The sequence below is a fragment of the Drosophila nasuta genome, chromosome 3, assembly GCF_023558535.2.
Source record: "Drosophila nasuta strain 15112-1781.00 chromosome 3, ASM2355853v1, whole genome shotgun sequence".
NCBI lineage: Eukaryota > Metazoa > Arthropoda > Insecta > Diptera > Drosophilidae > Drosophila > Drosophila nasuta.
In genome coordinates, this window is record NC_083457.1 from 29,100,319 (window position 1) to 29,115,737 (window position 15,419).

Below are 15,419 nucleotides of genomic sequence, written 5' to 3' on the forward strand. Positions count from 1 at the left end.
ATTAAATGTAAATAAATGACTATCTGAACATAAATCGTACTACTTGCACAAACAATTTTGGGTCAGAAAATAGAAAAAGTAAATACATATTTCAAGCATCCGTTATAGTTTGTTATGTGAATTCAAAAATTTTTTTCTATAACTATTTACCATCATACTTATGCCTTATTTTCAAATAAATATTTATGAATCTGCAATTTCGTTTAACAATAATGTTTTGGTGTGATTCCAAATGTATATTTTTTCTTATAAGAGAGTAATCATTATTTCAGATCCCTGCTTAAGAACTCTAAAGACAAAAATGCATTTCTCTTTTAAAAATCAATTTATTTCAAGGTACTACAGTCTTTCGATTGTCTTATTGCAGTTTCTTGCTGGTCACTGTTGTTTTTGTCGCCTGTCCATTTTGTAGTGTCGCCGCCTCCTGACGCTTCACTGTGGCATTCAAGCGCATCGTGCTGAAAATTTGCCGTGCCACGCCCACAAGCAGCACGAGGTGGCAAAGATGAAGGGCAATACTCGAGACATTTGTGCTGGGATAAGTGTTCCAGCAGTACTCGATGATGCCCAGAAGCAAATAGCGCACGCCCAGTGAATATGGCGTTGACCACACCAGATAGGGCAACGTGTGAAAGTACCAGACATAGAACTGATAATGCAGGGATCGGGCACAAGCGACGCCAATGAAGTTGCTGAGGAAGAAGGGCAGCAACGCCAACTGGATGCACTGATCGAAGTTGATGCCATAGCGTTCGGATTGCGGCTCCACTGGAGCTGGTTGTGGTGCCTTCTTTCCAGTGGACTTCTGCAGACCCTTCTCGAATGCTTTGAGGAAGGACTTTTGTTCGCCTGATAGCTGCTCATCGGGCTCCTTGGGCAACTGTTTGGGCTTCCTTTGATTCTCCTTTTGCTGTTCGCGGTTCTTGCGCTCGATTTGCGGCAACAGCTGATCCTGCACCTTGCGCAAGCGCACATAGCTCATGAAGAAGGTCCAGGTGGGCTTGGCAAAGCAGAGCAGCAACAGCAGGTGCACTCCCAGCAGGCATAAATGGAATTCACGCTGCTCAAAGAACTCCCTGCTCAAGAAACGATAGTTTACCGTCCATTTGTGCTCAAAGATGCGCCCCAAATCGAAGCTGCCGCGTAGATACTCCACTGGATGAGTTATCAGGAAAGGTGCTCCTAGCAGCACTTGAATCACAGCGCAAATCATTAGCTGTAGAGCGGTTTTCAGCAGTCCAAGATTGGCCAGGTAAAACAAGAACAAGGCTGGCGCGAATAGCAATATATTCATCTTGACACCAACAGCCAAGCTGAAGAAGACGCTGCCAAGCGTCCAGCGGCGATCCACAAAAAGGTTGAGCGATGCATACAGCAGTAAAATGGCAACAGGATCATTGAACAGTCTCAGAACGTAGATCGAGTGTATGCGGTACGAGGTGAAGGCACTCAAGACCAGCACATAGGGCGGCACCTTGCGACTCTTGGCATAGAGACGCAATACGAGAGACATCTGCAGCAAATAAATGCCGGCGAAGATATATTGGGCCAGACGCACATTAGTGCCATGCGATGTGATGTAGTAGAGACCAGAGTAAATGTAAACAAATGCAGCCGGATAAACAAGTGGGCCAGTGTCACCTGGATAATAAATAATTGAGTTAATAATAAAATTCATATTCGAAATTTGAATTTAACGACAGCTGTTAAGATCAGTGTGACCACGACTTCCATTTCTAAAAATATACTGAATAAGTAACGGTCTATTCTTTTCAAGCAAACGGCAGTAAAATCTGGACTAATTGTACTATACAAAGCATTGTTATACAATCACGTTAAATATGGCTATGTTTAATAGTTGAAAATAAGAAATGGCCTAATATGGCATAATTTTCAATATTATTTTACTATTTCCTTATATTATTTAAATATTGTTTAACCGCCTAATCTCTTTTGGAACTGCAAAATGAGTTCACTTACGTGAACGAGAGCGACTGAACTGTTTACGCAACGATGTGACTGTCAAAATGTCAAAGTGAAAAGAAAATACTAGACAAGAGAGAGTGTGAGAGAGAGAGAGAACACTTCGAAAGGCAGCATGGAGGTTATTACGGCATGTTGTTAGAGCTGCCTGCCAAAATCTAGTGAGAGAGGACATTCAATAGATGTTACAACCCGTAGTTAATGGACAAAATGATTTCGTGTAAAAAATTTATGTGTGTTACGCAAACTGCCATACAAAGGTTGTTGCCGGCAATACAATGCAATTCAATTAAACAGCGCACTGCTCTTAAAATGGAAGCCAAAATCTCCAGCGGCTGCTGCTGCTGTTGCAACAACAGCTGATCTTTGGCATTGCAGAAGTGGGACGCAACAACAACAACGTAGTATTTACACCACGAGTCGACTGTATGCCAAGGATTACTATACAACGCTAGGCGTGGCCAAGAATGCAAGTGGCAAGGACATCAAAAAGGCATACTATCAGCTTGCCAAGAAATATCACCCGGACACAAACAAGGATGATCCCGATGCCAGCAAAAAAGTTCCAAGAAGTCAGCGAAGCTTACGAGGTGCTCAGTGATGATCAAAAGCGCCGGGAATACGACACCTATGGCCAGACAACGGAGAACATGCATCGTCAGGGTGGCGGTGGATTTGGAGGCGCAGCTGGCGGCGGACCCTTTGGACCGGAAGGCTTCTCACAGAACTGGCAATTCCGCTCGACCATCGATCCCGAGGAGCTGTTCCGTAAGATCTTTGGCGAGGGAAATTTCCGCAGCAATAATTTCGATGACTTTGCCGATTCCAAGTTTGGCTTTGGCCAGGCCCAAGAACTTGTCATGGATCTAAGCTTTGCGCAGGCGGCGCGTGGCGTCAACAAGGATGTGAACATCAATGTGGTCGATCAATGTCCCAAGTGTGCTGGCTCCAAGTGCGAGCCGGGCACCAAACCGGGTCGATGCCAATACTGCAATGGCACCGGCTTCGAAACCATCTCCACAGGCCCCTTTGTAATGCGTTCCACCTGTCGCTACTGTCAGGGTACACGGCAATACATCAAGTATCCGTGTGCCGAGTGCGAAGGAAAGGGTAAAACAGTGCAGCGGCGCAAGGTGACGGTGCCCGTTCCCGCTGGCATCGAGAATGGACAAACTGTGCGTATGCAGGTGGGCAGCAAGGAGTTGTTTGTGACGTTCCGAGTGGAGACCAGCGATTACTTCCGACGCGATGGAGCCGACGTGCACACAGACACGCCTATCTCACTGTCGCAGGCGGTGCTCGGAGGCACGGTGCGAGTGCAAGGCGTTTACGAGGATCAGTGGATCAACATCGAGCCAGGCACGTCGTCGCATCGCAAGATCGCGTTGCGTGGCAAGGGGCTGAAGCGTGTGAATGCGCATGGACATGGCGATCACTATGTGCACATCAAGATCGATATACCCAAGCGGCTAAGCAAGGAGCAGAAGGCGTTGGTCGAGGCGTATGCTGAGCTGGAGGAGGATACGCCGGGACAGATTCATGGCATGGCGCAGCGTAAAGATGGCAGTAAGAAAGCAACGTAAATACATTATTGCATTATTAACTTAACGCCAAGAATTGTGTGTGTTCTGTGATTTGTTTATAACTATTCATTTGATTATATCAATTAAAATACTCATTTCAACAAAACACACATTGTCATTGGAACTTTAAGTAGTTTTGAATAGTTGTTAAGGTTGTCTTGTTGTGTTGTCTATCAACTCGTTAACTAAACTCGTTCTTTTTGCCACTGTTGCAGCGCAGGTGCGAGTGAAGACACCAAAGGATCAGCAGGAGCAGCTAACAGCAGCAGTAAAGACACGACCGGGTCCAAAGCCAAAGAGGAGGAATCGAAATCAGGACAACAGCAAGGCGAAAGCAGAGACGGTGGCGAAAGCGGAGGCTTCTTGAACAAAATTAAATCCATGTTCAACTAAGTTGAAATGTGTTAATTAATGTTTTTTGTAAACGATCGAAACCAGGCGTTACAAATTATTTTTTGTTAATTTTGCCTTAAAGTCTTGTGTAATCTTTGAGGGCTATTCCAACAAAATGAAGAAAAATACACACAAATACACAAACAAACCAAATTCACTGTATAAACTTGACATGTGCTTGATTGTGATTTCTGGCACGCATAAACTTTTGTCAGCTGGTCGCCTGGTGTCCAAAAATAAACCGAAGAAATAAAACCAGGCGATGGCAACTTGACTTACCTCGCAACAGCGCATAGTTTGTGGTGCCATTCAAAAAGCCCTCACATTCCTGCAGAAACAATTTGTTAGATCATTATGTACGGAACATGATCATTGTTTAATGTTTTACCTGCATATAGGCCACCCAATCGATCTCAGTGTAAGGCACACGGTTAATTACCAGCACGTTGATAAGCGCCTCGGCTAAAACTATAAGCACTGCAACGATGGGCAACGCAGCCGGCTCGAATATCAGATATTTCACAAAGTTCCAGTTCACATATTTGTCCAGCAGTGTTTGCAACAGGTTGCTGGACTTTTTGCGTCGGGCCACAGGACGATTGTTGGGTCTTGGCGGTGCCATTTCTGTCACAAATTAATTAAATATTTTGGTAACTGAAGAACACGTACACACACACACACACATACATGCATTTAACGAAAGTGACAAGAGCAACAGCTGATTGAGTCGTATTGCGATGACTGTTCAGCTGAGCGATTGTTAGCGTTAATCGATAACATTCTGCGAAAGCATTGCATACTTTCAGGCGGCTGCTTTAAATATTTGAATATTTTGAAGTTGTCATGAAGTGACAGTTACAAAATTGTGGCAGAACTTTAAAGAGTTAGTAAGGTTATTGTAATTCAATGTTGAATGAATAATAATAAATTGAAATACATTTCAGTTCAATTAAACTGACTTATGTATTACTAAAACACCTTTTTCATCAACAGTTGTTTTATTGTCAAGTATTATTAACATCTTTAATAAAATTTACTTCAAGCATACAAATCAATTTATTTATTCAAGATAGACTGCATGATCGAAAACTTAAAGCCCAATTTTCTTTTACCTTGAATGAAATCTTTACTCGCTGGCAAGAGCTTAGGATATTTTGCTGAAAATGAAATCCAATCTACTTGTGGCCAATTTGTGCATCAGCTTAACGACTCCATTATCAGCACTCTAGTTGGGCGTGCCAGGATTCCCTAATTTTCCATCCACCTCCATAACAACCTTTCAATCCATTGATGTGTAAGGGCGGTGGTGACGGCGGTTTAACGCATCGCTGACAAATATACGCTAACGGCATTCGAAAGTGAGGATATCTCGGCAAAAGGATGTGGCAGGCCAAGCAAACAGGAAAGAGAAAGGCCAGGTCGTGCTCCACGGTTTGTCCTGTGCCATGTAAATGTTGGCCGTTTTTAAAGCGACAAACATCCCTGAGCTCGGTATAACCATTTTTGTTGAATACCCCCCCGTCCCTTAACATAAAGGTTTTTAAGCGCAATTAATTGACAACCTGCGGATGTGAATGTTTTTCAGATTTTCACCATGTTCTCTTATACATGTAGGTGTGCATGTTTGTGAGGGTGTATGAACATTTTTTAGAGTTGTCCTTGTTGGAATACACGTGCACTAATTGTGCCCAGTGCGCCGCGCCGTGTATTCGCAAAAAAAAAAGTTGACAAATGGCATGCAAGTTGTTTCCAATGTCCATTTCCACTCTACGAACTGCTCAAATGGCTGCAATTATGGTATGTGATGCCTGGAGCTATTTGGTGAGTTACTGACTGGACACAGATGAAGGAATGAATGACTGCACGGCTGACAATTCCATTTTACCAAATTTTTCATCGACCACAAGCAAAGTATGTACATACAGAGAAGAATTCAATTGGTATTCCATATCATACTTGTTGCATGGATTCCGAATAATTTTAATTATCTCTGACTTTTTCGATAAAAGTCGAGATAAAATAATAAAAGGATGGGGAAACAACAATTTTACTATATGATACTGAATTTGTCACAATATTGAAAAAATTGTTTAATAAAAGGAAATATATAATATTTATGTTTAATTAAAATGCAAAATTTGTTGTAATTTAATACAGCCATGTTGAAATAGGTACAATAATACTAAAAGAAAAAACAAACAGAAATAGTAATGAATAACAAAATTATGATGTACATACATATATAAAAAAAACTACTGAAAATTTCCTATAACAGTTATTATTTAATTAAAATTAATTTTATCAAATTTCACATTTTATTACAAAATTGAATTGAAAGTATTTTTGCTAATTAAATGTTATTATTATATTTCGGAGATATGTAAATTCTCATCATTTTGAAATATTCTTCAATATTTTACAAAATTAAATTTCGTAAGATATATTCTCAACACTTTTAAAAATTGAATATTGAATTATGTAGTATCTTAAGCTCATTGTTCAGGGTATCTGTTGTTTGGCAGTGGACATTAAAGTCTTCGTCACAACGAAGATAGCAATTCTTGCTTGTGTTTCGTTTTTTTCCCCAGCATTTTATATGAATTTTATAAAGTTAACAAGCAACTTTCACTCCATTTGTGCCTTCCTCAACATCAACGAACAGCAACTGAAGCTTGCTTAATAATCGATTCAATACTTACTCACTTATATGAACATACATATGTATGTACGTACGTGCGTATGAACTTAAATTCTATTTTTATGTTTTTATGTTGTTCACACATTCGCACACACACACACACACAGCAATGTATGTTGGATTCTTAGCATCGTGGGTCGCTAGTTATCATTTGTAGTCGGCATATACTCAGTACAATAGTAAGTATGTAGCAATCAGTGTATTTGTACATATGTACATACTATAGAACTAAATCGGTCAATTCTTATCGGGCGTCGCGACGCCTTAGCACCAATACTTTAAAAAAACGACCCCAACTACAGTAAAGTGAGTGTGTCTGTGTTGGTGTGTGTGTGTGTGTGTGAGTATTGTTGTATGGGGGGCTGCTGCAGAGATAACTTAAATAAGTACATAGAACTATACAGTGCGAAAATTGTTTATTAATCAATATTGCTCTTTGTTTGTATGTGTACAGATATACTATATATAGTATAGTATTTATGTATTTACATATGAGAGTATGTGTGTGATTGTGACTGTGTTTGTTCTGCCTGCGTGAGTGCTGTTATCAAATGAACTGATAATAAAATCTAGCAACTGACAGAACAATGTAGAGTATTAGTGGGCATATATGTATGTATGTATGTAATATATGCATGTACATATGTATATGTATGCATGTGTGTGTGTGCCTACCTACTCGTATAACGCAAATGTCTAGCTCTCCACAGCTGACAATCATTTTAATAGTTTCCATACAGAACTTTGTACTCGATTGTCGTACATATTATTGTTAATTTATTTTATTCTTTATTAATTTATTGCACATTTCAAGGCTTGAGCACTAAATGAGAGCACGACATAGAAATGCAACTAATTGCTCGTACTAAATTATACTATTTATTGCTGAAATGACGTATGTATGTATAAGATACATATCATAATTAAGCAGGTCAACTGCTTAATCTCGTCAAAGAACTTTAACGAAATAATAATAGCGGTTGACCTGCAACGAGATCTTCCTCTTCTTCATAGTCATCGTCATCGTCATGCCCTTTGCTGTTTGCCATTTTATTGCTTGTTGCTATTGCTGCTATTGTTGTGATAGGCAGCAACAGCAATTGTTGCTTTTTGCTGTTGCTTTTGGCTTTGCTTTGGCACTTTGCTTTATGTACACACAACGGAGACAAGGAGACAAAGCGGCGAAACAAACAAACTGTTGATAATTGAGCAGACGCCGAGAACGCGAACGTTGCAAAGCACTCACAACTACACACACTCGCTTACATACATATCTACATTCACGTACATACAAATGTACATACATACATGCATACGTACCTACATTGTATGGGAGTTAGGCACACGCATGTGGTGTAGGCCTACATATACAAATGTATGTAAGTGTGCGTAGATTTAATGATGATGAAGGGGGAGGGGAGGGTGGCAAATTGCTGGGGACATAGAAGTGGGACCATTTAAGAGTTCAATCATATCAAGCGTCGATTTTTGTCGCGCCGTGTCAATGTTGTGCGCGTATGCTCGCACCACCTTTTTTAGTAGTTGTTGTTGTTGCTGCTGTTTTTACATGTGCAATGCACAAACGAACACACGCACACATGCAAACTCACACGAGTATAATTGTACATGCATAAGTACAACAAAAACAATAATAACAAAATATGTAATAAGAAATAGCAAAGACTAACAATATATTTGGCATCGGCTTTAGCGATCTACGAACACTCTATAGAAGTTTCGACAACTCTTACTCTACATGCTTTGTCTCCCTTTCTCGCTCTTTCAAATGCAAACAGGCAAATAAAAAGTGCTACTGTGCACATTCCGCTTTTGAAAATGTTAATTGCTAGTTCTGAGATGTACATATGAATGTAGAGTGCACTCTGATGCAGAGTAACTAATGGCAACACAGCAACAAATAGTCAAGCTGAACTCTTTTCATATGCGCCAGCCTGTTGTTGTCGTTGCTGTTCTTATTGTTGTTGTTGTTGCTACCGTCGCGTCGTCTGTCGACTGCCTGTTGCTGCTCTTCTCTCATTTGCCTATAGTCTGCTATCTCGCTTCTTTGGCTGCACGTAATAAGCTTACTGCAAGTGTGTGGGTGTATGTGTAGCACAGTTCGTACGCTCACACACACACACATACGTGTTTCGTTTAGCTTTCGTGCAATTGTTGTTGCTTGTTTACGAACAGACCAGCCAACCAACCATCCAACCAGCCAGCCAGTCAGGCAGGCAAGCAAGCAAGCAGCAGCTGGGGCCGATTTTCAGTTTGATTTTGACAGTGGCCGCGTTCGGTTGTCGGCGAGTTAACGGCGCGCCCTACGAGAGCCGCTTTAAAGGCCACAAAGCCCAGCTTTTACTTAAGTCGCGAACAACAAAACATACAATAAAAACACAAGAGCAGAAGCAGCGTTAAAAGTGTTCAATTTGTTTCGTTCAAGTTTTTAGTTGTTTGTGTTTTATTCTGGTAAATTTTCAATATTCAAAATACAAATATATTTTACAATAAATGTCTGTAGAAAAATAACTCTAAACACAATAAAACAAACGAAAAGAACAACAATTCGAATAACAGCAAAACAAAACAAACAACACAAAACATAAATGCACAAGATAGCGCCCAAAATAATAAAGCTAAAAATCATTGTTACTGCATGGAAAATTACTACAGAAATTTCTTGTTCGACGCAGCTTCAAAAGCAAAAAAACAAAAACCAACAGCAGAAAAAAAGCTAAAGAAAACCAACAGAAATAACAACAAAATGTATAAATTGGTTTGGCCATACAAGCAAATTAAATGACCGGCAGTATTGTGTTTTTATGTAGATCCACGCACACACACACACATGCAGACATAATATATGTGTGTATGTATGTATGAATTTATGCGTTGTTTTTGTTGCTGTGGCATAATTTAAATATACGATTATTATTGAGCTGTTTTCGCGCCAAATGCATTCAAGTTCGAGTTTGATTTCTCTGTGTGTGTGATGTATCATAAGTGTATGTGTGTTTATGTAAAGAATCGGACGCACTATAAATTCAAAAATATTAGAAATATCAAAAAGGTGCCAGACACCTTCACAAAAACTTAAAAAACACAACAACACAGATCGAGTGATAAATTTATAATCTTAGGCAACATAAACACAAACACAAACACACTCACACAGGCACAATCATGTCATTTCACACACTCAAGCACATGGACAGCTTTTCTAAAACCAAAAAAAATTGAGAAAACAAAGTATAAATTGAAAACACACACACACACATACATACATATATTTAGATCCACACACACATCGACGAACTTGAATGAATTCTGGACGAAATCCGTTGAGAATTTCAATATCATCATCTGAAATGCAGCAGAAAATTCGTTTAAACACTACAAAAATACATTTATTACAGGCGGAAATTTGTAATAATAATAATGTTGGAATATTTGTTCATTTTTGTGTGTGTGGAAATTGAATTTAACGCATCTCACATGGTTTGTTTATTGAAATTCAAGTTGTTGTGCTGTTGCTCTTCGGTTGTACTTTATTTGTATTCAAATTTAACGAAATCCCTTCGTTCCACAGTTGTTCCCACCTTTGTTTTGTGCCCCATTCTTTCGTTTACACGTTATCAACGCTCTCTTGTAACACACGGCAACAACAAGCGCGAAAGTTTATGTTTAACCAAAAAAGAAGAGAATAAATAAGGAAAAAAAAAACGAAACGAAAAGAAACGAAAAGAAAAGAAAGCAAAGAAAAGAAATGAAATGAAAAAAGCTGCATCGGTTATCAGACGCTGACAATTATATAGACCTGCATATAAATACATAAGCAAGACAGCTAGACGGCAAGACAGCAAGAGGAAGAGAAGCAACAACGTGTGTCCGCGTTATCAGGCAACGAACAAAAAAACAAAAACAGAAAGCCAAAAGCGACCTCAAAAGAAAAATAAAGGTAGCAGCATAGCGTTGTTGTTATGCCGATGACTTCCAGCGTAGTTGTCACCAACAACAACAACAACAAGAACAACAACAACAACAACAACAACAACAGCAACAATTACAACAAACGGAGCTACAGCATCGACAACAATCTGAAATTGACAGACAAAGCCATCGATTCTGTGGGTAAGTTTATAATTATTTTTACCTCTTATGGATAAAGCTGCAAATTGATGGCAAAGAATATTCATTAATTTCTTTTTGAATGCGAAAAGCGACATAATGGCGCATATCCTGTAATGTGAGAAATAAGTACAGTAGACGCTCGAAAATGAGCGCTATTTTGCATATAATTTATGAACAATTTAAATAATATTTAGTAAATATAAAAACGAACTCTAAAAAAAAAAATGCAATAGATTTTCTTTTTCAATTTATTGTAGCCTTCAATTTGGAACCACTTTGACTTTAAAGTAATTCCAATTTCCGAAAAATTGAAATAATAATAAAAGCAACTACGAAAAACTGACCTTAACAAATTTATATAGATTTATTTTTTCATTTTTTTGTATTTTATAAAATGTAAAATAGAAACGCAACTAATAAACAAATTAGAACCACTTTGATTTTTTCAATTTCTGAAAGATTGAATTATAAACTTCATAAAAAATGCCAAATAAAATTACATTTTATATACATTGTATTGTATTTTGTACAAAACATTACGACTCCACTTAAATTCCCCTAAAAGTTTCAATTCTAATTTCTTATTTAATTTTAAGATTTCTAAAGATTTAAATTTCATAGGATTTTAATTTGTGAGCTCTTTTTGAATGAGATCGTAAACCAATAAATGATTCACTAATGTGTGTTTTGCTTTGCTTGGCTTTTGAAAATAGGTTTTTGAGCAACCTTTGATAGGTTTGATAGCAACATGTTGTGGTAGTGAAATGCAATTGCAACAAGCTCAACAAAATGCCATAGAGTTACAGGCTTAAATCAAATCAAAGGCTAAAGGTTGTATTGCCAGCAATTGCAATTGATTGACAACTGCTGGGAGTTGAATGCAATTTTTGTAAAAGGGCTTTGCTGTGTCTGTGTGTGTATGGGTGTGTGTGGGTGTTACGATTTTGCATGGCTAAAATACCGAGTGCGTAATTAGAAAGCCTTACACAGAGTTCGGTTAAAACGCAAAAGTGATTTTCTAATGTTGGTTTAGCTTCAGGCCACATGTCAACTGCAGTTGCAGTTGCAGTTTTGCAATCTGCTCGACGGTTAAAACGCTGTAAATTGTTAATATATATTTTGAGCATAGAAAACCGCACTCACTTACACACACACACAAACACACACACGCATATACTAAATTTCTTGAGAAAATTGCCACTTGACCTACCGCACGGAAATCTAAATAAAGCAACAATTTTTTTATGTATATTTCTCTTGCTCTTTCTCTCGATTTGTTGCTCGTTGCTTAAGCTATACTATAGGTAAATACATATGCATATGCATACATAAATGTATGTATGTGTCAATGTGTGTGTGCCATTTGTACACTCACTGTGTGTGCACAATTATTTTCCGAGTGAATTTCTTGCGAGTTTTCTTTTGCTTTTCTTGGCTGCTTTTACGTTTTCATGTAATTTATTTTAATCAAGTGAGCAAGTGAATGTAACAAGCACATCGCATACCCTGTACTCAATCGACAACTGCACAAGGTATATTAGTTAGGGCATCATGTAGTCTAATACTTCACTTCAAACAGGGCATCAATAAGTTTAGCAATCGCATCTCACTTGTTTCTCATTTCTATTGGTTTCGGTTCTTTCCTCTTCTTGACCTCTAATTTGATATATGCGCTTGAACATTCCGCAAGTCACTTTTTTGACCCAAATACTTGTTAGTCTACGCCTTCTGCTATCCGACAGATATCATTTAAAACTGCCAAACTGAATACGTTAATCAATAAGTTTATGGCTAGGCAAAAACCAAAAACAACAAAATATGGGAGGAAAACGGAAAAAAATATATATTCGAAATCATAAATAATAAATAAAAGCCATAATCAGTTGATTTAGGCGATTGGCGATAGTTTTATGGCCCGAACATACGCGCACATATGCAACTTTTTGCAGTCGGCTACCGTTGCGTATACGTAACGTAACAGCGAGTGCCGACCAATAAAATGTCAAAAACAAAATAGCGAAAAAAAAAAACAAAAAAAACGTGAGCTATAGCAGTCAGTTTATGCCAATTATCAATGATATCAATTGTTGCCATGCCAATAGCAAAATAAGTGAAAAAGTTGAGTATGCTCGACTACGAGATACCCGGTACTAAATTGTGATAGGGGGAAATAATTTATTATGATTAAAGAAATCGGTGCAGCTACATTTTATATTTACAATTTAAAATTGTGTGTTATGAGCTTTAAAATGGTCGTCTCAAATTTTTAAATTATAATAGATATTCCTTTATTTTTATTATAATTTGTGGCGTTGAATAACTTAGAAATATGCTACAATCGAGAAAAGATCTAGAAACATGTTCAAATTGAGATCACAAAATATTAAGTATTTTATTATATTATCAAGCTTAAAAATTCTACTGTAATTCTTGGCTGACCCTTTTTTAAAATTAAAGAAAAGATCGCAAAAGGTCCCAAGATTTTCATTTAAGTTTTTAGAACGTAACTTTTCTGTATGCGTATGACCTACAAGAAAATTGCTACAAAATTTTTTTGGCTCTGGCTTTTGTGGTTCTTAAGATTTTTGTATTTAAAGGGACGGACAGACAGAGCGACGGATGGACAAGGCAATAAAGCTTTGCGGTCTCAGTTAATTCTGATTGTGTTTGCTGCACATCTTGCCCAATTGTGCATAAATTTAAATACCCTCTTACACAATAGCTAGTGGGTATGCACAACAGCAACAAGACGTCACACAAAACAAAAATCTACGAGTACGCGAATACTCGAACCTTTTGTGCTACTGCAGTTGAATAACTGTTTTGTCGCGGGCTCTTCGTGTTGCCAAGCGCGCTTAGAACTTATGCTTGTCACTGTGTGTGTATTGTGTGTGTGTGTTTGTGTGTGTGCGCGTGCATGCGATGATGTGCGCAAAGCGCTTGAAGTGTCTGTGACGAGGAACGAAGAGCGAAGAGTGAAGAGCGAAGAATGTTGCAATCAATTTTAAGCGATTATTAAGTGGAGCTTGAACTTATTTAATAGATAGATTGCAGCGAGCAGGCAATAGATTGATTTAACAACAACAATAATAGCAATAATAGCAACAGCTGCATTAGTTTTCAGCACTCAGTCGAGGAATTAATTATTCCTTCGCACTATCTGTGATAACGTCAAATTGTTACCCATTTCTATGGCTCCATGCAACATGAGGCACGCACAATGCCTTGCAATAACAACGGTTTCGCTCTTTTCTTACTGCATTACCAACACCATCTGTGGTCGCAAATTGAGGTGAGTGAACTTGCAACAACAACGGCAACAACAAGCGAGTTGGCAGCACTCAGTTGCCAGCTGGTTGGCAGCACAATTTTTCGACCATTTTGCCATCGTTGTCGTTGTTGTTGCACACTTAAGACCCAAAAAGCTGTTCAAAGCAGTCGTTTGATAGACGTCCAAAAAAAAGAAGTGGGTATAACAACTATGACAATAAGGTAGTAAAAGGTTCTTTTTTTTGTTGGTTATTAGTTATTTACCTTTATCTATCTTTATCAGTATCGTAATCTATACTTAATGCTTGCTTCGCATTCTATTTGTTCTAATCAAGGAAAGCAGTGTAATTAGGCAGACACTGTGGCAACAACTTGAACTTATGAGTGGAGTCTGGCAAAGTGCTTGTAATCGAAGGAAATGGGGGGAGGGGGGTGGAAAAAGTTGCACAGTTGCACACACATTTTCCACCTTAATGTTTCGAAGGGTAAACAAAAAAGCTCGTTTTACATTTTCCTGCTTTTCGCCATTGTTCTTGTTTTGTGGCATTGTTGTTCTCCATCGGTGTGTGTGTGTGTGTGTGTGTGTGCAACGTGGGTCGCTTAATCTACATTGCTATTTTCGTTCTTCTTGCTGTTGTTGTTGTTTCAGGTTTTTCTGCTTAAAAAGTTTGCTTTTAATTACACCATTTTCAGCTTACGTACTCGTATTACAATGTTCGTTGATTTTTCTGACCATTTCACTCGTGTTTCTGCTTTTGGCGGCTTCGTCTTTGATTCCTGCAACTTTTGCAGGCATTTAATTATAAAGTCCGCAGATTTTCAATAAAAGTTTCTCAACGTTTTGTTATCGTGGTCAGGCTTCCTTCATTTGCAGCCAGATAGCAACCAAACAAAAAAAAAAAAAAAAAAAAAACGTAAACGAGGTGTGAAATTCTGAATAGAAAGATCAGCAACAACAAAAAAAGCAAACATATCTATGTTTGTGACGTGTGACTAATAAGTGCGATTTGGCTAACGAACATGATACGTCTAATCAAGATTGATTGAGAAACCAGTAAGAGTCATAAAGTCTCTCCGACTATACGACTATTGTTAATCTAATCAATTTATTATTGACGCCTCGCCTGGCAACAACAGACTGCCAAGAAAGTGCTGAGTGCTAAGCATTAGGGAATTTATTAAATATCAAATATTATATTTTCTATTAATTATGTCGAAAGTTAAACGCGAATTAAGCTGCTTTCATTTGTCTCTTTTCCTTTTTAACCCCCACAATGTCGAATAACAAAATATTGTTGTTTGTTTGTATTACAACTTTTTGCTGTTTATCATAGGACAAATGACGTCAAACAGTTTTGTCT

General features: G+C 38.2%; 3 protein-coding genes across 4 annotated transcripts in view; 2 read left to right on the top strand and 1 right to left on the bottom strand.

Moving 5' to 3' along the window:
* Positions 1–306: 306 nt before the first annotated feature.
* Positions 307–4,651, bottom strand: LOC132789900 (lethal(2)neighbour of Tid protein). The gene is made up of 3 exons (XM_060798230.1): positions 4,348–4,651; positions 4,239–4,287; positions 307–1,641 (listed from the first exon to the last, which is right to left on the bottom strand). The coding sequence occupies exons 1-3, from the start codon at positions 4,579–4,581 to the stop codon at positions 359–361; spliced, it is 1,566 nt and encodes a 521-aa protein (XP_060654213.1). The 5' UTR covers positions 4,582–4,651; the 3' UTR covers positions 307–358.
* On the top strand, positions 2,198–4,119 carry LOC132792655 (protein tumorous imaginal discs, mitochondrial; the record flags this gene model as incomplete). The annotated part of the gene is given in 3 exon segments (XM_060802094.1): positions 2,198–2,536; positions 2,538–3,549; positions 3,782–4,119. Coding segments are annotated over 3 exon segments (1,503 nt in total), but the record flags the coding sequence as incomplete, so codon positions are not given.
* Positions 4,652–8,920: 4,269 nt separating the features above from the next.
* Positions 8,921–15,419, top strand: part of LOC132794419 (sestrin homolog) — a 32,512-nt gene continuing 26,013 nt past the window's right edge. For both annotated transcript variants that reach the window (XM_060804867.1, XM_060804868.1), the window contains exons 1-2: positions 8,921–9,126; positions 10,247–10,788. The gene's annotated coding sequence lies outside the window, so the exon portion shown is untranslated. The remainder of the gene's footprint in view (positions 9,127–10,246; positions 10,789–15,419) is intronic.

Excerpts from the sequence above, each read along its gene's own strand:
- LOC132789900 (XM_060798230.1), bottom strand. The coding sequence starts at position 4,581 with ATGGCACCGCCAAGACCCAACAATCGTCCTGTGGCCCGACGCAAAAAG. Across the intron at positions 4,288-4,347 it reads ATTGGGTGGCCTATATGCAG|GAATGTGAGGGCTTTTTGAA; the intron begins GTAAAACATTAA and ends TTGTTTCTGCAG. Across the intron at positions 1,642-4,238 it reads AAACTATGCGCTGTTGCGAG|GTGACACTGGCCCACTTGTT; the intron begins GTAAGTCAAGTT and ends TTTATTATCCAG.